Source organism: Cavia porcellus, unplaced genomic scaffold, assembly GCF_034190915.1.
Source record: "Cavia porcellus strain 051 isolate PalLab524CR breed Dunkin Hartley unplaced genomic scaffold, mCavPor4.1 scaffold_17, whole genome shotgun sequence".
NCBI classification, from domain to species: Eukaryota; Metazoa; Chordata; class Mammalia; order Rodentia; family Caviidae; genus Cavia; species Cavia porcellus.
The window spans coordinates 67,978,663-68,003,723 of record NW_026947500.1 but is presented as its reverse complement, the minus strand read 5'-3'; the positions used below and the strand labels follow the sequence as shown (position 1 = coordinate 68,003,723).

At 42.7% G+C, this 25,061-nt stretch overlaps 3 protein-coding genes across 5 annotated transcripts in view; 2 read left to right on the top strand and 1 right to left on the bottom strand.

Moving 5' to 3' along the window:
• The window catches only part of LOC100722480 (zinc finger protein 846-like), a 39,226-nt gene extending 27,493 nt beyond the window's left edge, over positions 1 to 11,733 (top strand). Inside the window, exons 3-4 of the mRNA XM_063228612.1 lie at positions 1,465 to 1,596; positions 5,931 to 11,733. Coding sequence (XP_063084682.1) covers positions 5,952 to 6,968 — 1,017 coding nt within the window. The 5' untranslated portion in view covers positions 1,465 to 1,596; positions 5,931 to 5,951 and the 3' untranslated portion in view covers positions 6,969 to 11,733. The remainder of the gene's footprint in view (positions 1 to 1,464; positions 1,597 to 5,930) is intronic.
• A 421-nt stretch (positions 11,734 to 12,154) lies between these two features.
• On the bottom strand, positions 12,155 to 13,629 carry LOC134471038 (serine/arginine repetitive matrix protein 1-like). The gene is made up of 2 exons (XM_063228614.1): positions 12,848 to 13,629; positions 12,155 to 12,352 (listed from the first exon to the last, which is right to left on the bottom strand). Exons 1-2 carry the CDS (start codon positions 13,355 to 13,357, stop codon positions 12,161 to 12,163), a joined length of 702 nt encoding a protein of 233 aa, XP_063084684.1. The 5' UTR covers positions 13,358 to 13,629; the 3' UTR covers positions 12,155 to 12,160.
• Positions 12,985 to 25,061, top strand: part of LOC100722201 (zinc finger protein 26-like) — a 97,877-nt gene continuing 85,800 nt past the window's right edge. For 2 of the 3 annotated variants that reach the window (XM_063228603.1, XM_063228601.1), the window contains exon 1: positions 12,985 to 13,088. The gene's annotated coding sequence lies outside the window, so the exon portion shown is untranslated. The remainder of the gene's footprint in view (positions 13,089 to 25,061) is intronic. The other variant, XM_063228599.1, reaches the window with a different exon arrangement.

Genomic DNA, 25,061 nt, shown 5'->3' with positions numbered 1-25,061 from the left:
CAGGGCCTTGTGTGTGCTCTTTAAGTCTTTTATCACTAAACTTCAATCACTTCTCTCTTTAATTTTTTGAGGTAGAATTGTGTTGTATAGTTGAGATTGGTTTCAAACTTCAATTTTCTTGCCTCAGCCTATCAAGCCTGCATCTTTTCTTATTACTCAGGGGCAGATAGTAGAAGCCTAAGATCCAGGTGCTTAAAAGTAGAAAATAAAAAAGAAAATAAAAAATGGAGAAGGAGGAAAGAACCTGTGCCTTAATACCCAGGAACAAAATAAAGGCAGTTTAAACTCTGTACTGAAGAAATGCCAGGTCATGTGCATGATGGTAATCATAGGTAAGTTACTATTGTATAAACGTCTATATTCAAGAAGATGAAATACAATTTAATAAAGTAGAACTTATGTATAAAGTAATAAATGTAATAAGTTTTCAGTATGTGTAAATAACAAAAAAGTTTTACAATTGGATTATTTCAAAATGCAAAATTTGTAGTTAATTTTTATATAACAAAACATTAAAAGGACTGGAGTTTTATTTTGCCAGTGTGACATAGAACCTAACAAGCTTAATTAAAAGGTGCTAATGGACAAAAATTTATGGACTTTTGTAGCAACTTAAATTATATCAACGTATCTCATTAAATTTAAACATTATGTCTTCTATATTCTTAAAGCACCTATTGAAATGAGTGAAATTGAGGGGCTGGGGATTTAGCTCAGTGGCATAAGCGCCTGCCTGGCAAGCACGAGGTCATGAGTTTGATTCCTGGTACCAGAAAGGGAGGGAGAGGGAGAAAGGATAAAATGGGTGAAATTGGATATGCTGCTTCTTTCTTTCGTGTGTGTGTGTGTGTGTGTGTGTGTATATGTGTGTGTTTTGAGATAGGGTCTCACTGTAGTTCAGACTGATTTTGAACTCACTTGAATTATAGGTATGTGCTACCATCCCTGGCTAGATAAGCCTCTTAGTAAATGCTCAATTGTCTTAAGTTTCCCATTGCCACAATACCCATTGTCCTAAAACATTCCATATTGAGTATAGATGTTTTGATATAATAGGTAGTAAATGAACATTAAATTTTTGGCTTTTATAATTCGACACAGAATCCCCTGTATTCTCATTAAAATAGTAAATAGAGTTCATTATAAGTTAAAATAGTTTTTAGGGATTAAAATTGAACTTCTAAAAGTTAGTAAATAAAGCATGATTATTCTTCCTCTTCCCAATGTTGACTTCTTTTACATCTGATAATATAGGAAGATTTGATAGATTGATAAATCAGATAAATGCATAAATTGGGCCTTACAGTGTATTACTACAACCCGAAAGCTGTAGTTCTGACCAAAAGGCCCCCATGCCCAATACTCAATTATATGGAAATTTGTGGTTCTGTTCAGTCAACAACTGGTGAATATTTTGCTCTGACACGCTGGCTAACATGCTCTTCTCTGTGCCTGTTTCAACAGCCTCCCAGCTGCCGTGTGCCTCCACCTCAGCAGGGACACACTACAGTCTTCCCAGGCTGCCTGCAGTTTTCCACCACACACAGTCTATGCAGACAACATCTTAATTCTATTCATTTTACTCCAGGACTACAGGTATGACATGACATTGATAACATCCTCTTCCATAACATTTGTCTGGTATACTTACTACTGCTACACAAGTCTAGCATCTTTTAGTCCTGTAGTTCTGGTAGGAATATATCCTCAATTTGTAAGTTTGACTTACCAGAGACGTGAATAGCCACTCTTGTTAGTGTCTTTAGATGCTTCGTAGCTATAGAGGCTTTTACCTGTTCCTGTGCCTCCTGGAGTCTGTGGACTGCTCATGATGGGCCTCATTTTCCCCTGGTGTCTGATGGAAAAAATTGGCTCTCTGTGCTAGGCATGATGATGTATGCCTGTAATTCTAGCACTTTGGGAGGCTGAAATAGGAGCAAGCCTATGTAACTTAGTAATTTAGGGCAACCGTGTCTCAAAAACAGAAAGGGCAGTGTAAAGGTTCAACCCTTGAGTTCAGTCTCGACTACCATGGGAGGGAAAAATTGTTCCTCTCAGCCTTCTGCCACACATCATTAAAAGAACAGTTGGCAGGCCACTTTGTGGGCTGTGCAGGAAACATGCCCTTGCAGACGCTGAGCCTTTACTTTGGAGCAAGGATGCCCCATAAGCTTCACATGACACCAAGGCAGTCCTAACACAGATTGGGACCAAAGCCGGCCCTCTGATGTATTGTGCCTGCAAGAGCAGGGGCTTTTCCTGTCCCCTGTGTGTTGACAGATCAAGGTATGTGAGGAGGTCAGTCTTCTTGCAGACCCTGAGTGTCTCTAAAGAGCTCCTTGGGATTGACTGTGTGAAAGACAGTGGGAGTTTGTGGACTGTCAGACATGACCACAGCCATCATGCAGGTGACAGAGTTCAGTGTCACGTTGCTGCTTTTCATCTCTTAGTCGGGATGTACAAATAAAGAGCAAGATGCAAGAAACAGGACAGTTGGTCACGTTTGCGACAGGTGGACATCTTTAACACTGGAAGCTGTGGACAATTAGTTACCCATTTTCACATGTAGTGTAAACTAATGAGAAATGGCTAAAGATTTTCTTCTTCAGGTAATTGAAAAAAAAGGTCAAGATCAACCAAAAGCTCTGTGATACTGAGCAGACAAAATAGGAACCAAAATTGTATATGCAGGGTGAGGCTGTAGCTCAGTAATAGAATGCCCACCATGTGAGATGCTTTTGGTGCAACACCAGCATTGAAATTTTAAAAAAACATTTTTTTAAAGGGCCCAGGATTTAGCTCAGTAGTCTAAGTGCCTGCCTGGCAAGTGCAAAGTCGTGAGCTTGAACCATGATACCAAAAAAACAAAAAAAGCCCTGCAAATGTCCCTACACACTAAAGCTACCTCATAAAGTTCTTAAAAAGAGTACTCTGTCTTCCCTTCAGAATTTCACATATTTCTTATAACTCAGGTATGCTTTTTCACTTTTCAAAATGTTATTCAATGTAGGGCTTTTGGAAGAGACATTAAGTAGATTTTTCAATGTCTAATGGGACTCAGAAACTGACAAGCATAATCATCTCAAATAACTTTCCAATTTCTAGTACATCAAACCCCTAAACACATTATCTTGTTCCAGTATTGTTTGTTTTTTGTTTATATGATGCTTAGGTCTCAACCCAGGAACTGCACACTGAGCTGTATCACCAGACCATTTTTTATTTTTTGAGATAGGGTCTTAGTAAATCACTAAGCTGTCCAGGATGCATTTGACTAACAGTCCTGCTGCTTCAGCTTCCTAGAGTGCTGAGATTATAAGCATGTACAACCAACTATGGCTCCTGAACGCTTTTCTGTAAATTTTCCGTCTTACCTACTTCACGTAAGTGCTGGAGGCCAGAGAAGACATCCTTCCTTGGCATTTAAGCAAAAGATTATTCTCACTTGTTAAGCCATAGATTGTTCCACAGCACAGGCAGGTTTTCATCTGGCTCAAAACCCATTGGAACCTCACCTTCCACCAAAAACAAAAATTCCTGTCATGTAAAGCTGCAATCTTTGTTGAGTATTGGTCTTCCTAATACTGTGCAGTGATTTTCATTCATTTGTAATCTGGAAACCCACTTCAGTGTTAGTAGGGATCTGCTTGGAAAGGCTAAAACAGTCTCACATTCCACATGAAGTTACTCTTGCATAGGATCTCATGAGTGGATGTGATGCTGTCCTAACTGAAAACCCCAGAGTTAGAAGTGAGGTCTTTTGTGCTGAAGACAACTGCACCTGTTTCACGGAAACCTGTACTCTTGCAGTGCCCACAGACTGCCTCTTAGAAGGCACAGATTGCACACAGAACATACTTTATTTTACTTATTTATTTTCTCTTCTGCAGTGCTTGATATTAAAGCATTGCCTCATACTTATTAAGACAATGCTCTTGATTGAGCTGCATCATGAACCCCTCCTTTTTTGTGTGCATTTGAGGAGGGTAGGGTACTAGTCTTTGGACTCAGGGCCTCTCTGACACTAAACTACATCCTCAGTCCTTTTGTGTGTATGCATGTATATATATGTAGTGCTGGGGATCAGACCCCGCTCTGAGCTACATGCTTAGCTTTTTATTTTTTTTTCCTCTCTTAAAGACAGGGTCTTGCTAATTAACCCAAGCTGGCTTCAGAGAGATCCTATTGCCTCAGTCTTTTTATTATTATTATTATTATTATTATTATTATTATTATTATTTGGAGACAGGGCCTTACTATGCAGTTCAGGATGATTTTCACCTCACTGTGTAGCCCAGTCTGACTTTAAACTCACAGTGATCCTCCTGCCTCAGCCCCTGAGTGCTGGAATTACAGGTGTGTGCCACCACACCCAGCTACCTCTGTCTCCTGACTAGCTGGGATTAAATGTTTTGTTCTTTTTCCCAAGCTGCTTAGCTTGGGACTCAGGTACATTCTTTACTCTCTGCTAAAATGTACATCCCAGCACTTCCATGCCTCAAGAAATCTGGTATCCATTACTGAACATAATGAAAATTAGGGCTTTATCCAAGAAGTTCTACTTATCATTCAACTTGGCTTCCTCGGAAGACCACCCACTTCCTGAAGCCTCTTACTACCTCTTCAGCATTCCCTAGCCACCTAGCATGTCAGACCAAGGCCCTATAATCACTATTTCTCCATATTTCAGCCCAGTACCATATTCTTTTACCACTGAGCTACATCCCCAGGAGTACCATATTCTGAAGATTTGTTGTCCCTTTATTAATAGCACCCTTAGTTCCCTTTGGGAGCCCAGATCACCAGCACTAGACCTTAGGTATTTTTCTTTGCTGGCTTTGCTCATGTTTTCCTTAATGAGATGATGCCCCAGTGTGTGGTAGTCACACTGGGCATTCTCATGGTCCTGTCGTTGGGCACTTCCCTCCCTCCACAGGTCTCTGGGCAATGTAGACAATACAGTAGTCCATATTTTATCCCCAGGGATAATTTCTAAGACTGCCGATGGGTAGTGAAACTGTTGACAGTACAAAACTATGCATACTGATTTTTTTTCTACATATGCCTACCTGTGATAAATTCATAAATGAGGCACAGTAGACATTAATAGCAATAACTAATAAAATTTAACAATTACAACACACTGTAATAAAAGTTGTATAAATATAGTCTCTTTCAAATTATTTTATTGTCCTCTGGTTACTTTTTATTTGGGCCCCCAGGACCTTGTGCATTCTGGAGGGTGTGCTCTACCACTAAGCTACAGCCCTCAGCGCTCTCCAGTTCCTTTTTCAGACACTGGTTAACCATGAGTAACTGAAACTATGGCATGTTATACTGTTAACATATATATACCAGTACTTAATTTAGGATGTGCCATGGATATTGGGCCTGCCAGCATGGGTACCAGTTCAGCACCCTTGTCAAAGAAAACCATCTATTTGCCAAATAGCACCTTTCACTGGCCTTTTAGGATCTTGCTTAGAGTCTGTAGGAAACATGATCTATTATACAGCAAGCCTATGAGTCTCAAGTCCAAATGGAATAGATAATAGATGTTTTTTTGACTAAGTACCATTGTCAGCCTTCTTTGAGGATTAGACTAAAAGGTAAAGATACATCCCAACAGAATCAACATTCAAAGGGTACCTTGGATTGTATGCAAGATGTCAGACCTGTCTTCCCGAGTGTCAGTGCCTGGTTATAGTGTGTTCTAAACCCTCATCATATCCCTAATTGAATCTTTCTAGTTGTCACCTTCATGTATGCTTACCTTCACAGACTAAGTCAATCTGTTGTCCTCATCTTTAACATCTTCACAGCCCGTTAGAGTGACAATGTTACAATTCCTGTTAGTATTGTGAAAAATGTTGATGCACCAAACCAGAATGGATTGGTTTATAATGTTTTTAAAATTCATATTTTCCTAGGGCTGGAGGTATAGCCTTGCTATGGATCTTCAAGTTTTCAATGGAGAAAACCCCTACAAATTGGAGGACTATGAAAAAGACTTTCAGTATTTTCCATGCCTTACTAATCCCATGGAAACCCACACTGAAGCCACACTGTGTGAGTGTGAGGAGTGCTGGAGAGCATTTGCCTTTTCCTCACACCTAAGTCAGTATGTAACAATTTCTTCTGGAGAGAAATCCCAAAAATGTAAGGAATGTGGGAAATGCTTTGCTACTTTCACTCAACTTTCTGCCCACATGGAAGTCCATACTGGAGAAAAACCCTTCCAGTGTAAAGAGTGCGGAAAATGCTTTACAAGTAACACATACCTTAACGATCACAGGAAAATTCACAGTGGAATAAAAGCGTACAAATGTGTGGAATGTGGGAAAGCCTTCCTGAGGTGGTCAGGCCTGACTGAACACTTGCGAGGAGTTCACAGTGGAGAGAAGCCCTTTGTGTGTAAGGAGTGTGGGAAAGCCTTCTCGAGATCCACTCAGCTCAATGAACATGCCAGAACCCACACTGGAGTCAAACCCTATGAATGTAAGGACTGTGGGAAGGCCTTCACTCAGTACTCGGGCCTTGCCACCCACGTGCGCATCCACAGTGGAGAGAAGCCCTTTCAGTGTAAGCAGTGTGGGAAAGCCTTCACTAGGACCTCAGGCCTTATTCACCATGTGAGAACACACACAGGGGAGAAGCCTTTTGAATGTATTCATTGTGGGAAAACCTTTATCACTGCCTCCCACCGTACTAAACACATGAAAATTCACAGTGGGGAAAAGCCCTTTGTGTGCAATATCTGTGGGAAGGCTTTTGTGTATTCCACATCTCTCAACATTCACATGCGAACACACACCGGAGAGAAACCTTACATCTGTAAGGAATGTGGGAAAGCGTTTGCTGTTTCCTCCCGCTTAAGCAAACACGCAAGCGTTCACCATGGGGGGAAGGCCTACAAATGCGAGGGGATCAGTGTTTCCCTTAGCCCCTCTGTTGCCACCCTTAAATAGTAACAATAGCACCAGAGATCATCAGTTAATCTTAATTGCTTTGTTTGAATTGCAGTGGTTTCCACTGGCCTAGATGCTTCCCTGATTCTATGGCATAAGACATATAGATCCCCTCTTGTAGGAACATGTGTTCCTCCCCCCACCTTCTATTGTAGTGCTAGGTTTAATCCCAGTGTCCCACACACCATAGGCAATCATTCTGTCACCAAGCTATATTGGCCTCTGGAACTTCTTCAGAAAAGTGAGTCTGAGCACTTGTGGTCGTGTAGGTGAGGTCAGTACTACAGGTAGGCCTCATCTTGGTGCTTGGATTCCAAGTGATGGTAGCATCCATGAATGCTACGCATGGGAGTTTAACTCTGTAGATTGCCTGGGCCACACTGAAGAGGTACTGTCTTGGGCCACATATAATATAGTTAATGTATATAGCAAAGGTCCTTTATTTTAAAGTACTTTATTATAATATTAAACACAATAAGCCTGTAGGCCACAGGTTAGACCTGTCTGCTTAAGATAAATGAATAGATTTGGTCCTAGCTGTTGTTGGTTAGTGGCCACCAGTGTAGTATTCATGTGAAAACCAGAAGCTAAGTTGATAAGCTAAGCACAGGACCCAAGTGGACTGTTGACAGATACTCCAGGAATCTCCTTTGACCCCATTGATTGTGTTGAGCATGCCAAGAAGCCCTCTGTATTTACTCTTGGAGTAGTCTACCTTTGTAGCAATTACCGTGCTTCCTTGTATCTTACGAAGCCCACCATGTCTTGTCCACTAGGTCTATTTTAGATCTAAGTAGCAATGCCTCTGCTAGTGTATTCATTCTGTTCCTCTCCTGGTGAGATTGCTGATATCCCACCCCTTGGTCTCATTTGTGATCTCTTTTATCAACTGGTTTTTCAGTCACACTTAATATTCTCTTCAATTCAAGCTTTTGCAGTTTTTTTCAATATGCATAAGCTGAGAATTTTCCGAATTTCCAAGTTCCGGTCCTTTCTTGGTTAACAGTTCCTTGTTGGATTTAGTTTTCTCTTGCATTTTATTAAATGTTGTAAGGGGGAACAAAGCTAGTCCTTCAACAGTTGAATTATAATATCAGATAAATTTCCAGTTTGATCATTCCCCAACTCTACCTGTCAAAAATTGCAAGAATACAACTGTATTCTGCCAGTCTTTTTCCGCTGCATATCAAGGATTGCCTTTTGAAAAATTTTGTATTTTTTCTTTTTAGACAAGGTCTTGCTATGTAGTTCAGGTTCCCCTTGAACTTACTATGTAGCCCAGACTGGCATCAAACTTGTGGCAATCCTCCTGCCTCAGCCTCCCGAATGCTGGGATCACAGGCATGCATCACTATGCCCATTCCTTCCTCTCTTTAATTCTTTTGCCCCTTCCATCTGCCTTCCCTTCCGTTTTTCTTCGAATGCTTCAGATTGAACCCATGCTAGGCAAGTGCTACCACTCAGCCCCAGCCCCAGCCCTTACTGTTTTATGTTTTCAGTACTGGGGAATGAACCTGGGGCCTTCCCAATAAGTCTCTTAAATTGTCCAGGCTGGACTTAATCTTTAATCTCTGCCTCCCAAAAGGCATGCAGCAGTATGTCCAGCTTTTTTTTTTTCTTCACTTTTTGAAACAGGATCTTGCTACACTGCCCAGCTGGCCTCCCACTTGGGATGCTTGTGCCTCAGCCTCCTGGATGCCTAGGATTATAGGCATTTGATACCACACTGGGTTGTTCTCGATTTTCTAATAACATGTTTTTCATCCCCACATGAAAATCACCAAAATAGCTCTTAGTGTCCTTTTAAGCATGCACTTAAAAACTGTCAGGTGTGGCATGGTGATACACACCCGTAGTCTCAGCACTTGTGAGGCTGAGGCAGGACTGGCAGGAGTTCAAGGCCAGCCTGAACTGTACAGTGAGACCCCGTTTCAAAAACTCAGAAAAAAGAAAAGTACTTAAAACATTTCCAGCCTTTACCTATTACTCAGTCTTGTGCTTGAATGTTTTTATTGCAGTACCGCCTACCTATATCAAAATCCATTATGAATCATTTAATTTGTCATAATGAAATAACATACTTAAATCAGATGGCTTAAAATTTGTTTGAATAAAAGTTATTTGCTGAATAAATTTGGAATATACAGAATGTTGTTTTCTCCCATCCCTGGAGGCCAGAACTCTTAAGATGAGGAGTAACAACAAGGCTGCCTTCCGGTGAGGGCTCAGTTTCTGGCCATGTCATTGATCACCTCCTCATGGTGTCTTCACATAATGGAGACTGAACAGGAGGTAGATCCATGTCCAGAACCTTAACACTCAGCTGCATCACGGGCCCTCTCTATTTTTTATTATGAGACGGTTTCTCTACGTTGCTGTGTTGCCCAGGCTGGGCTTGAACTTGAACTTGCCATCCTTCTCAGCTCCGAGTGCACAGATTACACGTGTGTGCCACCACACTCTAAGTCTCCACTCTGGATCTTAACATAAAATAAGGTCCTATCTTCATAGTCACATTGGAGTTTATACTCACTATATGAATTTTTAGTGACTAACTGCGTTTATGCATACGTTTTCTTTGTTACCACACAGTAGTCATATATCTATAGATAATGACTGTATTAACTTCAATTATTAGCTCTTTATTTTAATAGGACCATAATCTCAACCCATTATTGACTAAAACTACTTAGTAAAAGCAGCAAACTTTCCTTCGTAATTCTGTTGATAATACTCTCCATTCTGTTGATTTTCTTGTTTGCTAAGAACTCAGATTTGATGTAGTTAAATGTTTCCCAGTATCATAATTTATGAGATTTGATTCCTCTTGGGTTATCTTGCTCTGTACCCTTTGTCCTTTTTTGTTTGTCTTTTTTTGTTGAGAAATGATCTTGCTATGTAGTGCACGCCAACTTTGAGCTTACTTTGTAGCCAGGCTGGCCACAAACTTGCAGCAATCCTCCTGCCTCAGCCTCTCAAGTGCTAGGATTGTAGGTTGTGTGCACCACCACCCCCCAGGCCTTTATGATAGCCATCTTCCTTCACTGACTCAATCAGCTAGAAATGCAAATGACCCATAATACAAAATACTTAAATATATGAATGACTGAAAGCTTTTAAGTGCAGTCATTATTGATTTTTATTCTTTATTGATTTCCTAATACCATGAATTCCTAGATAAACTCAATTTGGATATTATAGACTATCCTTATTACTTGATTATATTTACTAATGTGTTATAAAGGACTTTTGTAGATGTTTGAGAAACATTGGCAAGGAAGTTTTTCTTACACTAGAAACAAAAAAGCCATGCAATGTATACCCTAATCTCAAGAACTATGGAAGGCTGTGACAAGATTGCAAGTTCAAGCCTAGGCTGGGCAGTTTAGTGACTTAATAGGTCCCTGTCACAACATAAAATTATTTTTAAAAGATCTGGGGATGTCACTTAGTATAAATGCCCTGGTTCAATCTCTGTTATCACCAAAAAAATGGGGAGAGGCTAAGGGTATAGCACAAATAGTACTGCATTTGCCTAGCACGCAGGAGGTCCTGGGTTCTACCTCTAGCACCCCCAACCCCCAAGAAAAGGTGCATGGATGTGGCTCAGGGGTAGAACACACCTGTGCAAGGCCCTGGGTTCAGGCATCAGCACCATCGAAAACGAATTTCCTGGTACTTCAGTGTAGGTTATGACAGTACCATCTGCTACACTGGGTTATTTCCCCATTTTGCTCAATTTGAACTTATTAATTTAGCCAGACTTAGAGTAACTGTAATCATCTTCTTAGGTATCCCATTTCTGTGATTTTAAGCTATTTGCTCGACTTTTAGGTTATATATTGGGGGGGTACTGGGTATCAAATTAATGACCTTGCGCTTGCCAGGCAGGTGCTTGTGCCACTGAGCTATATCTCTGGCCTGTTTTATGGTTATAGAACAATTAAGGTTTCCAAAATCATAAAGCATTTTGAGTCTATTTTTCTAGACATGTTTCATGTGTGGAGCAAAAAATTATGCATTTTTAACATTTCTGGTTGTATAATTTTAAGCTTATTATGCATTCTAGAATGATTACTTTTTCTTTTTGTGTTTCTTGTGTTAACAGTATTGTCATTTTTTTAGGGGCTGGGGATTTAGCTCAGCAGCATAAGCGCCTGCCTTTCAAGCAGGTGGTCATGAGTTTGATACCCGGTACCGATAAAAAGGAAAAAGACAAAAAAAAAAAAAATCATATAACAGTATTGTCATTTTTCTTTCTTTTGGGGGGGTTGCTGTGCTGGGGACTGAACCCAGTGCCTTTGTGTAGTGAGTACTGTACCATTGAGTTGTTTTATGAGCCAGGTTTGTGATTTGTCATGAAAATTAACCTTTCTGCTGGGCATATAGTTTGTGGTGGAGTGCTTGCCAAGCATGCACAAGCCTTGGATTCAATGCCCAGTATGGGGCGGGAGTTAACTTTTTTCATGTTTTCTGTTACATTAATTCTGTTAGGTATTTGTATGGCCATATTGAATTCGTTTTATTTTGTTTCTAAGTTTTTGTTTTGGGTGATAGGGTCATACCTGGGACTTGTGCACTAAGCATTTGCTCTTCCACTGAGCTACCTTTCATGCCCAGATGTTTCTTTTTATACATATTTTAGCTAGAGATTAAAAATATCTAAGTACTTGAAAACTTTGGACTAACAATAATTTTCTTTTTTCTGAGACATTTAGTCCCTTTTGTGTAATGTAGTTAGCAATAAACTTGGAATCATCTCTGATACTTTGTCTCATTGTGCATTCTCTTGATTATAGTTCATTGGAACAATTATGGTTGAAATCTGTGTATTCCATAACTTTTTAGGTGCCAAAACTTTTAGTTTTTGCATTTAAGTATTTGATAATACTTTTTCTTTCCACCCAAGTGGGTTATTTGCATAGTGTCTTCCATCATGCACCTCCCAAGTTTCACTTGAGAGAGACCCTGAAGTAAATAAATACAGGCTCTCACGAGCAGCTGGACAGATCTAAGTGGGGAATCAGAATCAGGCCCCTTGACTAAGTCCCAGCACATTTTGTAATGGATTACAAACAGCCATAGCTGCTTTGAAGTTATTCTTAAAATGATGGAGTCTGTTTCTCATTTTATGCAAATTGGCCTTAGAATTGACTTTAAACAACAGAAAGCTGAACTAAGCTGTACCACGTTCATCTACAGGAGGCTTTTAATGAGCAGAGTTCAGCTAGTAGATTATTTGGTGATTTGCTACAGATTAAAAGCAAAACTATACCACGTACTCCTTGCACACCAGCTGGTAAAGGGTTGTATGGGGAGCCTCCAGAACTACTCTCCCTCTTGGAAGCAGTGAAGAATTCTGTCAGAAGTATTGAAGCTGTGACCTAAAGCGAGAAAAGAGTATCAAGACTTCAGCTCATCTTCCTCTGCTTTGGAGCCCAGGACACTTAGCAGAAACTGAGGACTAGAGAAGTGGAGTGCTAATAGGCGCATCCTAAACCCCAACAAGCAATGGGATTTCAGTGATTGCCAAAAGCACTGTTAGAACCCTCCACCTTCTCTCAGACCCTTTCGGTTGGTCCGTAACTTATTAGGATGGGCAGAGGCAGGAAGGGTGTGTCGGAAGTATACAGAATGGCTGTAGTCAACCAACAATCCAAAGGCCCATATTATTTTTGGAACGAGACCATTATCCATTCCCTACTGGATTCTCCTGTTGGTCGGAACAAAGGGTTTCAGAAGAGGTCGGATGCAGGTAGAAAAGTTTCTGGTAAGCATCCCCTGCTTTAGCCGCGAGGTTCAAACCTCGCGCGGGGCATGACTGCGCCTCCAACCCTGGCCCCGTTCCCGGACTCCGCCCGCCCAGATAAGTTTCTAACCTTAGTTTTGGCCTCTGCCCCTTTTCGTCCATCTGTCCCTGTTCCGAGCCGGTAGAAGCGCCCCGGGACACTCCAGCAGGAGGAAACGCGAGAGTCACTCGGGGAGCTCCGCCCGGCGCCCCGCACCCTCCGGGCCGGAGCGGAAGTGACGTCACGGCCGTCGCGCTCTTCCGGCCCTGCCTGCCGCGGCCGGCCCGAGAGACTTGTTACCTTCCGCGCCGTGCGGGCCACTCCGGCTTTTGTGAGTTCCGCGGCCCGGGGCCTGCCTCGGGGCAGGGGGATGTGCAAGGGCGGGTTTGGCCCGGGGCGCCGAGGCGCCTCCGGGGAGCGGCCGGGCGCGCTGGGCCGGAGCCGCGGGGGCTGCGGGGGCTGCGGGCTCGGGCGCTGCAGAGGCCGCGGGCGGCGGTGCGGAGGAGCGGGGACGGGGTGCGCGCGGCGGGGTGCGGGGCTGCGCCCGCTGTTCACCCTGTAAAAGCTGCCTGAGGCCGCGCGGGTTGGCCCAGCCCTCATGTCACAGAACAAAGCAAAAGCAACCTTTGTGCATTTTTATTTCAGAAAGAATCCGGTTCCGCTGTTGGGGCCAGAGATCTGGCGATTCCAGCGCTTTTTTGTGTGTGTGTGAGAACTTAGTTTTAGATGGTAGAAAACGACCGCCTTTTTTTTTTTTTTAAACAGATGCTTCATCTTAGCATGTCTTTAGTCTTCTTAGGTTGTGTTTTATTTTGGCCATTAGTTTCAGAACAAAAAGAGATGTAAGGGTATGGGCTGTGCAACTGTATGAGAAAATAAGCATTTGTGAACCACAAGACTTGTTTTTTTTTGAGACAGGGACTCGGCATGTGGGCCACTACATCCAGCTAAGACTTCAGTGTACTTCTTAAGCTGTGGAAAGAAAATTGGCTAAAGCCAAGCACAGAGGAAGAGTGTGATGAAAAGTAAGCTGAAGAGAGGGATTAGCATCAGGGGAATGATGTTCTACATTGTACTCTGAGCCCAGAGGAATCTTCTGAAATGTTTAAGGCAGAAGAGTTGAATCTATTTCCAAATTAAATGGTATCCACTAATTACAGTGTTAGATGTTCAGAAAACATGACAGTGCAGGTAGGGACTCAAGGCAACTTCTTGTAATGGCTGCATTGTGTACCTCTGAGATAGTTGTCAAGGTTTGGGTCGTTATTATGAGATACCAAGTATAGAGGTGCATGTCTGTAATCCCAGCACTTGGGAGACTAAATTGTGAGGGTTGGGAATTGAAAGCCAGTCAGGGCTTCATAGTTCAATATTACCTGATTGATTGATAGATATATAGATAGATAGATAGATAAAATAGCCCAAATGCTTATCCAAAAAAAAAAATGGATAAGTTGTGGAATATTTATACCATTGGATTGCTTTCCAGTATATAGAAGGAATGAATCAGAAGTAGATGCAACATTGTGGGTGAACCTAACATAATATTGAATGAATAAAGTCAGACAGAAAAAATGCCTGGCCCTCCCCAAAACAGATTCAGACTTCCTTAGAAAAAAGTATTGTGTATTTGTTATCTGTTGTTTCTGAACGAGTTACAATAAATTTAGTGGCTTAAAACAATACATGCTTTTTTCCTTTTGTTAATGATGAGAATTGAACCCAGGACCTCGTACATGTTAAGCATGCTTCCTGACACGATCACATTCACAGCCCAGCAACATACACTTGTTATTTCATACTTTTACTGGTGCAGAGTCCAGATGTACCTTAGGTGGGTGTTCTGCTCACCAGCCTGCAGTCAAGATACTGGTTAGGCTGCGTTTTCTTCTGGCTTTTCAGAGACACTTAATAAAAGCCATTTCCATTTCCATGGTATGTAGGATTTGCTCACTGCAGCTGGATGCCTTCCTAGAGGCTCCTACAGGCTTCCCACATGGCAGACTCATCAAAGGGTGAAAAGAGTATGTGCATCCCAAGGAGGCCTGGATTCACTTTAAAAGGGTTTCCAGCATGGGCCAGGGATTTAGCTCAGTGGCACAAGCGCCTGCCTTGCAAGCTTGCAAGCGCGTGGTAGTGAGTTTGATCCCGTCTCCCCCCTCCCCCCCAAAAAAAAAAAAAAGATTTCCACCAGCCTGGGGCTCTAGCTCAGTGTTATAGTGCTTGCCTAGTGTGTGTATGACCCTAGATTCACACACAAAAATATATTTTCACCTGATCAAGTTAGGCCTGCCAGGATAATTCCCTTTTGATGAACTCAGAACCAACTATTTTGAGACCTTGTTTTCACCTGCAGAATCACATCACATTTGCCATAGTCTCTTGTCTACAAACATCAAAGGTTTTGCATAAACTAAGAGAGTCACCCAGACATGAACAGATGTTGAGAGATCACTGGGCTAACATTAAGGTGTCAACCACATGGATTTGCAGCTCACTGCATGGTGGGGATGCTGCTGAGCTCCTCAGCCTCAGCTGGTCTCTGGTCAGGAGATCAGTGTGATGCACGCTCCAGGCCAGTAAGTAGAGAAGATCAGCGAGTAGGCCACACACACGGGGAGTTTGCTCAGCTGTCACTGCAGAGCTTGTGCATCTGCAGGAGAGCTGTGGCAGATACCCAGAGCACATGGAATCTGCCACTGGTGGGCAGGGGTACGGACTCCGTTGGGCTAGTGGGTTAGTAGGCCTCAGATGCACTGTGTTCCCATCAGGAGGGTGATGGAGGGTTGTGAGGAACCAGCCCACAGGACAGGCTTACTGGAGGTGACTGCAGAGGGAGTGTGCAGATGCAGTACCTGTCATGAAGGAGAGAAGCCATCAGGTTGGTTGCTCTATGTGCAGAGGGCCCCTCTCCTAGTGGAAGTCCTTTGAGTGTTCAGTGTCCATGCTAGGACGGCCAGGGGAGGGGACAGTGGATCAGGCCTTAGAGAGCACCTAGGTAGGGGCTGTGCCTTCTGAGCAGGTGGGATGGACCCATTAACACAGAACATCCTTCTCACCCCGTATCACTTACCGGTTGACCATCCAGTGCCCTTCCACCTTGACAACTGAAAGTGGTTGATATAAAGATGCTTAAAAGAATCCAGCCCTTTATTCCACAGCAGACAGTGAAGGTCAGTCTAGAGCCAAACTGAACAAATCACTAAGTGGCACTGTCACAGTTTGGCTGCTCACCATTGGCATATATTCTTTCTACACAGATGTGAATTCCCGGTAATTATTAAACAACCCTGTATTTCTACTAGCAAGACTCAAGGGAAGCAGTTCTCACCCTCCTCTTAGGTGAAAAGGAAGGCATTATCTCATCACAGGCCATGTTAGTTTTTACTTAAATGTAGTCACATTCCCAATGAATATCCTGTTAGCTGCAGAGTGAATTGTAAATTAATACGTAACTTGTGTATGAAACGGAAATCAGTAGGTGGTAAAAGTGAATGAATAGTTTGCATGAACACTTGCATAAAAACAAAGTGTAATACAGATTTTTTTTTTTTTTTTTTTTTTTTTGGTGTGTCTGAGGCAGGGTTTCTCTATGCAGTTCAGGCTGACCTTGTGCTTTCTAGCCCAGGCTGGTCTCAAACTTGCAGTATCCTTCTTCTCAGCCTCCCGAGTGCTGGGATTGCAGGTTTATGCCACTACGCCTGGCTTATAATACAGTTTTTAAAATGGATAGAACGGGGGCTGGGGATTTAGCTCAGCGGCAGAAGCGTCTGCCTTGCAAGCAGGCAGTCGTGAGTTCGATCTCTGGTACTGATAAAAAGGAAAAAGACCAAAAAAAAAAAAAATGGATAGAACTACCACATTTCTTGGTTCTGTAATTCACTTGATGATTGTTATGTATATGCACAATTCCCTTCTTCAGTGACCAGTTCTATAATTGCTTTGCCTTCCCTCTACTACACGTTTAGCTGCTCTGGGTTCTCTACCTGGTTGAGAGACTTGTATCTTCCTTTCTCATTCCTTTATTTGAAGTCCTTCATTCCCCTGCCCTTTTTCAGTTTTAATTTTCCATTAATCTTTATGATACAGCTTGGATGTGACAAGTCGTTCCTAAAGCTGGCCCCCTTTGTCTCAGCTGCGTCATATTCCAGTGTCACTTGATATTTTTGATCTGTCACTCCAGCAAGTATAGTAAATGCTACCCTTTAGTGATACAAAGGTCTCAAAACATCTAGTTAGCAGTCTTGCTTTCCAGTGTATACAGGAAACATAATTGTAGTCCCTGGGCAAAAACATTCCCCATTAGGAACAAAGCCAAATGTACAGTGCTCTTCATTACTGAGATCAAAAGCGAAAAATTGCTGCTCTCAGCTAGGTATTCTGGTGCACACCCCTAATCCCACCACTCTGGTTGGCTGAGGCAGGAGGATTCAAAGTTTGAGTCCAGGCAGGCTGGGCCACTTAGTGACATAGTGAAACCCTGTCTCAAAATTTAAAGATGACCAAAGATTTAGTTCAATGCAAAAGGCCCATCTTCAATCCCCAAGACTTGAAAAAAAAAAAAAAGATGATAGATAAACAACGCCCCCTCAGTCATGTGTCATATATCATCAATACAAAATGACAGGCCATCTACTGGGCTGTCTGGGAAGCAGGATTTTACAAATCCTGAGCCTCTGACCCTTTATGCCAAGCTGTCCACTTTGCCCTGGGGTCATGGATGCCCTACAAGTTTGGCATGGATATCAAGGTCTTCGAACAACAGTGTGGAACCAAATCTGGGCCTTCTGATGTATCCCTTCTGCTGGAGCAGTTACTTCTGTTCTCTGTCCCTTGACAGATGCCAGGGCACAGGAGGAGGCCACACCTCTCGCAGATCTCTTGGTATCTATGGAACTTGATGGACTTGGATGTTGTGAACAACACTGGGAGTTTGTGGACTATCAGACGTCGCTGCCGTTGCATCATATATGTTACGGGGCTCTGTGTCATGCCAGTTTTCATCTCTCAGTCAGTGTGTACCTAATAAAGGGTGAGGGGCCAGAAGTGGCATGCTTGTCCAAGCTTGAGCTCATCACCCGTAGCATTAGATGCTGAGACCAACCACTTCCTTCTTCCTGTGTATCATAAACTATTGACCAACTGCTAAGAATTTTCTTTTTCAGGTAGAGGAAAAATAGAAGAGCAACCCAAAACCTATGCGAATCCTTTTGGGTCCATAAAATATGGATCAACGTTACATATGCAGGCTGGGGATGTAGCTCAGCAGTAGTGTGTTTGCCAGATGCAAGAGGCCTGTGGTGTAATACCCACTACAGAAGGGAAAAAATTCTTTGGCACCAGGGATCGAACTCATGACCTCGCAGTTGCCAGGCAGGAGCTTATGCTGCTGAACTATATCCCTGGTCCTGAAAAAAATAAAGATTTTTAAAATACCTACTATGGCTGGGGATTTAGCTCAACAGCATAAGTGCTTGCCTGGCAAGCATAAGGCCATGAGTTCGAGCCCCGGTACCAAAAATATAAAATAAAATAAAATAAAAATCTTGGTCTCACTTATAGTGTCCCTTTTTTTGTTTTGTCTTTGTTTTGTTTTGGGGGGGGTTGGTTATTTTGTTTTGTTTCTGAAACAGGGTCTCACTGTGTATTTCAAGTTGACCTTGAACTCACTGTGTAGCCAAGGCTGGCCTTACGCTTGTAATGATCCTTCTGGCTCAGGTTCCTGAGTGCTGAGAGTACAGGTGTGCAGCACCATGGCCTGTGTGTGGGTTGGGATTCTGGTGTCAAATTCAGAACTGTCACACTGAGCTACATCCCCATCCCCTTTTTATTTGAGACAGTGTCTTACTAAGTTGCCCAATCTGGGCTTGAACTTGTGACCCTCCTGCCTCAGCCTCTAAGTGTAGAGATTACTGAGGTGCACCTCCATGCACAGCTACTAACAGTGTTCTCAGTATTTTCATTCATTTACCTTTTGGAGACTCACATCGATGTGAGTGGTTACATACTTGAACGGGCACTCCTGGTCCACAGCCCACATGAATTGAGCCTCACAATCTCACAGCAGGTGCAGACCCTAGAGTTAGAATGGGCTGCCTTCACTGGAGGAAACTCCCTTCACTGTCTTACCCCACCCTGGTGGTACCCGTGCATTGCCTATCTGAAGGCACAAGTTGCATATAAAATACCGCTTTTTCCCCTTTTGCAGAATTGAATAGTGGGCCCAGGACTTCACACTTGGTAGGCAAGGGCTGCACCACTGAGCTATATCTTCAATCCCCTCCCCTATTTTTCTGTGGTGGTGGTATAGGAGAACTAACCTAGGGGTGCTCTACCATGAGCTACATCTCTATCCCCTTTTTTATTTTTGCCTTTGAGACTGGTATTGCTAAGTTGTCCAGGTAGGATTCAGCCTTGTAATTCTCCTGCCTCAGCTTCCTATGCTGGATTTTTAGTATGAGATAGGAGGGATATCTCTAATTTGTTAAGCTAGTCTGTAACTTGCAATTCTCCCACTTCAGTCTCCAGAGCAACCGGGATTACATGTTTTGCTTTTATCGACCCTTCACCCAAGCTCACTGCAGCCCACAATCCAGGAATATTTACTTTCTGCTTTGATATATACTCCCTTACACTCCATGCCTTGAGAAATCTGGTCAGGTCACCAGATAAAAGTAATAAAAATTATACTTTCCCCAAGAAGTATTTATCATATATTACTCAATTCCTGAGCTTTCTAGCAAAAGGACCACACACTACGTGAAGCCTCTTACTACCCGTTAGTTCAGCATTATTCTGCATGTGCTTGCTTTGGCAGCACTTATACTAAAACAGAGTACCACATTCTCCGAGGACATTTTCCCTGTATGAGTGCGTGTGGGGTTGTCTGGTATTAGAGGTCGAATCCAGTACTTTTGCACTAAGCTAAATCCATAGCCCTTCTTGCCCCCAAAGAAAAACAAACAAAAATACAAAGCTGGGTGTCAGTCACTAAAATGCCTAGACTGGCCTCAAGGTTGTGACCCTCTGCCCAGCCTACCTGAGTGCCGGAACTGAAGGCATGCATTGCCACACTTAGCTACATTTCCCCGTTAGTAATGGCATCTCTACGTTCCGTTGGGACCCCATCACCAGCAGTAGACCTGACCTATTGTTCTTTGCTGACTGCCCATTTTCCTTAATGCAACCATACCCTGGCATTCCCATGGTTCCTTCACTGGGTACCTCCCTCCGTCTGAAGGTCCATGGGTATAGTGGACAATACAGTAGTCCTCCCTTATCTATGGGAATACTTTTCAAGGTTGCCAGTGGGCGGCTGAAACTCTAGAGAGTACAGAGCTCTATACGATGTTACGTTTTTCTTATGTATATAAGGGTTGGTCAAAATACATGATGAATGTTTAATTTTTTAAAATACCACAGTAAAAATACCACCCCTCAAAATACTCCTTTCTTGGAACACACTTGTCCTGTCATTCTTGCCACTTTCTGAAGCAGTTCTGGAAGTCTTCTTTTATGAGTAACTTTAGGGGATTCAAAATATGTGAATGCTTAAATTAAAAAAAATGTGAATGCTGGTGCTGAAAGTGCTCATACAAACATGTGCACGCGTGCATGTGTGTGTGTGTGTTTGAGTCAGGCTTTTGCCATTAAGTTCATTCTGGTCTTGAATTCACTATGTTGCCAGGGATGGCCTCAAACTTACAGTGATCCTCCTGCCTCAGCCTCCCAAGTGCTGGGGTTACAAGTGTGCACCAACACTGTCTTCATTCGCTTTATTCTCTGGATCTGCCACTGTGCAACTTCTAGTTCTTTCCAAAAGTCAAAATGACCATGAAAGATAAACAATTTGAACTGATTCAAGACATTGAGACAGCTATGATATCACAACTGAAGATGAAAGAGAGGTCTTCCATAACTTCTTCAGAGACTGGCAAGAACAGTGTGATAGGGCCTGGGGATTTAGCTCAGCAGCATAAGCGCCTGCCTTGCAAGCAAGCAGTCGTGAGTTCGATCCCTGGTACCGATAAAAAGGAAAAAGACAAAAAAAAAAAAAAAAAAAAAAAACGTTAAAAAAAGAACAGTGTGATAAGTGGGTTCAAAATGAAGGGCAATAACCCAGGCATGGTGGAGCTTATCTGTAATCCCAGAGCTCTGGAGGCCAAGGCAGGAAGATCCCCTGGAGTTCAAGGGTAAGCCTGGGCTACATAGTGAGACACTGTCTCAAAAAACAGAAACAAAAACAAATCAGTGAGGCAATATTTTGAGGGGTAGAAGGTTGAGGGGAATTAGTGGCGGTGTGTCTGTTAGTGTAATAAGCTTTTAAAATATTAAACATTCACTCTATTATACTTTATATACATAACTGATAAATTTAAAATTTATAAATTAGACAGAAATTATCAGCAATAACCTAACAATGTCCTATAATGAAAGTTTTGTAAATATGGTGTCTCAAAACATATTATTACCCTATAATTATTTTTTTTTATCTCTTTTGGAGGTGAAACACAGAGCTGAGCACATGCTAGGGAAGTGCTTTATCACTGAGCTACATCCCTGGCCTTCTCTGCTTCTTTTTCCAGAAACTAATCCTGTGTAACTGAAACCCTGCATATGGAACATACTGTATTTAGTCCTGTGTCATTTGAACATGCCAGGAACATCCTTTACCAAGGGAAACACCACTATGCCTTGGAAATCCTGCTCAATGGCTGCGGGACACATTGCTTATTTCCCAAGCCTGTGGATCTGTAGTTGAAATGGAATGAATGACTGATGGGCTTGTAATGAACTCCTGCTGTATGAATTCTTTAGCCACAGGCTAAATTGTGAGGAATAACACAATAAAGATGAGGTATAGCATAACCAACATCTTTATTCAGATTATCTTGAATCCTGAGATGCCTGACCTGTTTTCTGGGAGCCTGTGTCCCAGACCCTCATCAGTGTCTCATAGGACTCTTCCTGCTTGTTACCTTTAATAAAAGTTCACATTCAGGAGCTAAGTCAGTCGTCCTCATTACCTTTACTGTCTCTATAACCTAGGTGACAAGTGTTGGCAGTCTCTTGTGAAAACTGTTTTTTGTTTTTGTTTTGATTTTGGTACCGGGGATCAAACTCATGACCTTGATCTTGCCAGCCAGGCACTTATGCCACTAAGCTAAATCCCCAGCCATGAAAACTGTTGATGAGTCACAAAATGGATTGGATTGTAAAGGCTTTCCTAGTGTTGCAGGGCATCTGAGTTAGTTAGAAATATTATAGGCAGTGAGAGAGGGCGAAGTCCTCGAAGGGCCCAGTGCAGAAGCCCAGATACCTTGCAACTGTGGGGCAGACAGGCACCTCCTGCTGTGGGCCAGGCCCAAAGACAAAAGATCAAACAAATGCACCCACATCCTAAGGACTGATACTCTAAATAGCTCCCTATAACCCTGAAGAAGCCAGGAGTCACCATTCCAACCCCCTAGGAAGAGTCACAGCTCTCTTAAGAATGCCAATTTGCTTTGTACGTGACTCACTTCCCCATTTGTCCCCAATTTGATCAATTTTACCTGAACTATTAATCTTACTGTCTAACCATAGTTCTGTCCCACCTTATGCCCATCTGCCTTGTGGGTTCCCAGTTTTCCCCATCCTAAACCCATCTCACTGCATGATTTTAGTCTATAAAAGTCCCTGGAAAAGACAGAGTCCTTGGCAACCTGCTCAGGACTCCTTCTGTCTCTCTCAGAAAGAAGCTTTCTTTCTCTCAATAATTATATTCTACTCTTTCTTTTGGTCGTTTTGAGACAGGGTCTCTCTATGCAGTTTAGGCTGGTCTTGAGCTCACTTTGTAGCCTAGTCTGGTCTCGAACTCACAGTGATCCTCCTGCCTCAGCCTCCCAAGTGCTGGGATTACAGGTGTGAGCCACCACCGCCGGGCTCTTTATATTCTACTCTTAACCTCCATTGTCCCTAAAATTCATTCTTCGATTCTAGAGAACATAAAGTCATATTGGACATAGTAGATGGGGTGTTTCATTCTACTGTATCACTAGGGCTGGAGGTGTACCTCAGGAGTAGAGCAAAGTCATTATTTCCTTCATGCTTTGACATCCTAGGTAAGCTAGAAGCAGCCTGCCTGTATGACGAGGCACACCACTGGGATGACGTTGGTCCCTGTCCCATGCTCTTGTTTGTTCTCCCCTACATGTGTGACCCAGTGACAGTCAAGTGCACCAGTGAAATCCCCTTCTGGCTCCTTTACTTGTTCCCCACTCTGAGTCCCGAGAAAGGCCTCAGCGAGCCCCCTCTTGGTTCCCTGTCTCGTGGTACAGCCTACTGTTTTATTGCTCCTCCAGCAGGACCATGCCACAGCATAGGTTCCTCCCTCTGTAAGGCCTAGGAGAGTAATAAATCAGCTTAGTTCCTTCGTGGAGACCAAACCCAGGGCTTTGCATGTGCTCAGCTACATCTTAACTGGACTCAATCCTTTAAATTCCTGTGCCTCTCTCTGATCTCTGCTTTGGAGTAACCCTTAAAGATCACACAAAAGGTATTAGCTTTCCCATTCACAAAGGACTCAATAATGCCTGGGGTTTTGCCTAGGTGAGGGATGATTTCACAGTTATAGTTTGTTGTTTTGTTTTCTAGTGTTAGAGATCACGCTCAGGGCCTCACATATACTCAAGGCAAGCACTCTGCACGGAGCACGCCCCAGCCCTGTGATTGTAGCTTAGTCTGTCAACCTGTATGACCTTTGTATGTGGGGGCTGGTGATGCCGAGGACTGAACCCAGGGCCTGTATACTGAGCTATATTCCTATCCTTACTATTATTATTTTTTTATTTTTATTTTTATTTAAGAAACGATTTCAGTAAGTTCCTAAATTGACCAGGCTGGGCTCAAACTTGCAGTCCTGGTTCAGTCTCTAAATTCTGGGATTAAGAGGTCATTCTGCATATACTAGGCACTTCCCTGCCCCCACTCACCCACCCCCCCACCCCCCCCACCCCCCCGTTTGACTTGCAACAGTATCAGTTGTGTTGGGGCTGGGGATTTAGTTCAGAGGCATAAGCACCTGCCTTGCAAGCATGTTGTTGTGAGTGTGATCCTCCTACCAATATAAATAATAAAAAAGAAACAATATCAGTTGCATTGAGATCAATGCACATCATAAAGATCTGTCATATTATTTCTGTTTCTCAGAAGTTGAATTTTCTTGCAAATGGAAGATCTGAGCTTCACATTTTCAATGCCAAGTACACTCAAAAGAATTTATCACTTGCAGGGCTTGTCTGTAGTCCTATCACTCTGAGAGGCTGAAGCAGAAGGCTATTCATTGTAACATAAAAGCTTAGCCTGGGAAATTAGAGATTTAGCAAAATCCTGTCTCAAAATAAAAAATAAATTTAGAAATCCATCCCTCTAGCTGATTGTGGTAGCCCTTGCCTGTAAGCCCAGACTTTAAGGATGCTAAGGCAGGAGAATGGCAAGTTTAAGACCTGCCTGGGTGTTTAGGGCTACCCTGTCTAAAAGAAAAAAAAAAAAGCAGCAAAGTCTCTTCACACACACTGTAACCCCAGAGAAGCTGAGGTAGGAGGATTGCAAGTTCAGGCCCAGCTTGGGCAAGTTAGTGATTTAGCAAGACCTTGTCTCAAAATTAAAAATAAAGGGCTGAGGATGTACCTTACTGTGAAGGCTCTAGATCCAATAATGAAATGAAATAAAAGGTAATGGAAAAAAAGGAAAAGAAAAAGAATCCATCCCTCACCACAGTCTTTGTAGTCATTTCTTTTAATGGTTAAGAGCAGCAATTGAGATCGCCAAGACCAGTGCGTTAGTGGGAATTTCATAGTCAACCGTAAAGGAAACCTACAGTATCATTAAAGTGACGTCACTAAGTGTCCCCTCAGTAAGATCAGCTTTTGGCTTCAGCTTAAAGACTCTGACCAGAACAAGCCCAAGTTGTCATCTTTACACGTGTAACACCTGAGATCACTATCACAGTACTTTATAAATTGGGTCCAATAAGAAAACAAATAACACCTTGATACAAATGAGGGAAATGTGATATAAAAAGAATTCCAGCTTTTATCTTACAAGGGACAATACCTAAGGAAGGTAAACTTGTTGGAAGGGTGTCCCTGTACTGTCGTCCGTCAGATGGTGACATTCACTGGGGTACCTGGACCCAAGCTGTGCAGCAATCCCTGGGTAAGCAGAAGTGGCCCTCTGGAATGCAGACAAGCCCTGGCTGTTTAGCTGATGAGCTGAGGAAACAGGTGTCAGTCTGAGACAAAATAACTGATACCCAAGGTTG

What these genes read in the sequence shown, in the direction of transcription:
- LOC134471038 (XM_063228614.1), bottom strand. Translation starts at nt 13,357, where the DNA reads ATGAGGGCTGGGCCAACCCGCGCGGCCTCAGGCAGCTTTTACAGGGTG. An exon ending in GGGCAGAGGCCAAAACTAAG is followed by an intron (nt 12,353 to 12,847) that starts GTTAGAAACTTA and finishes TTCTCGCTTTAG; the next exon opens with GTCACAGCTTCAATACTTCT.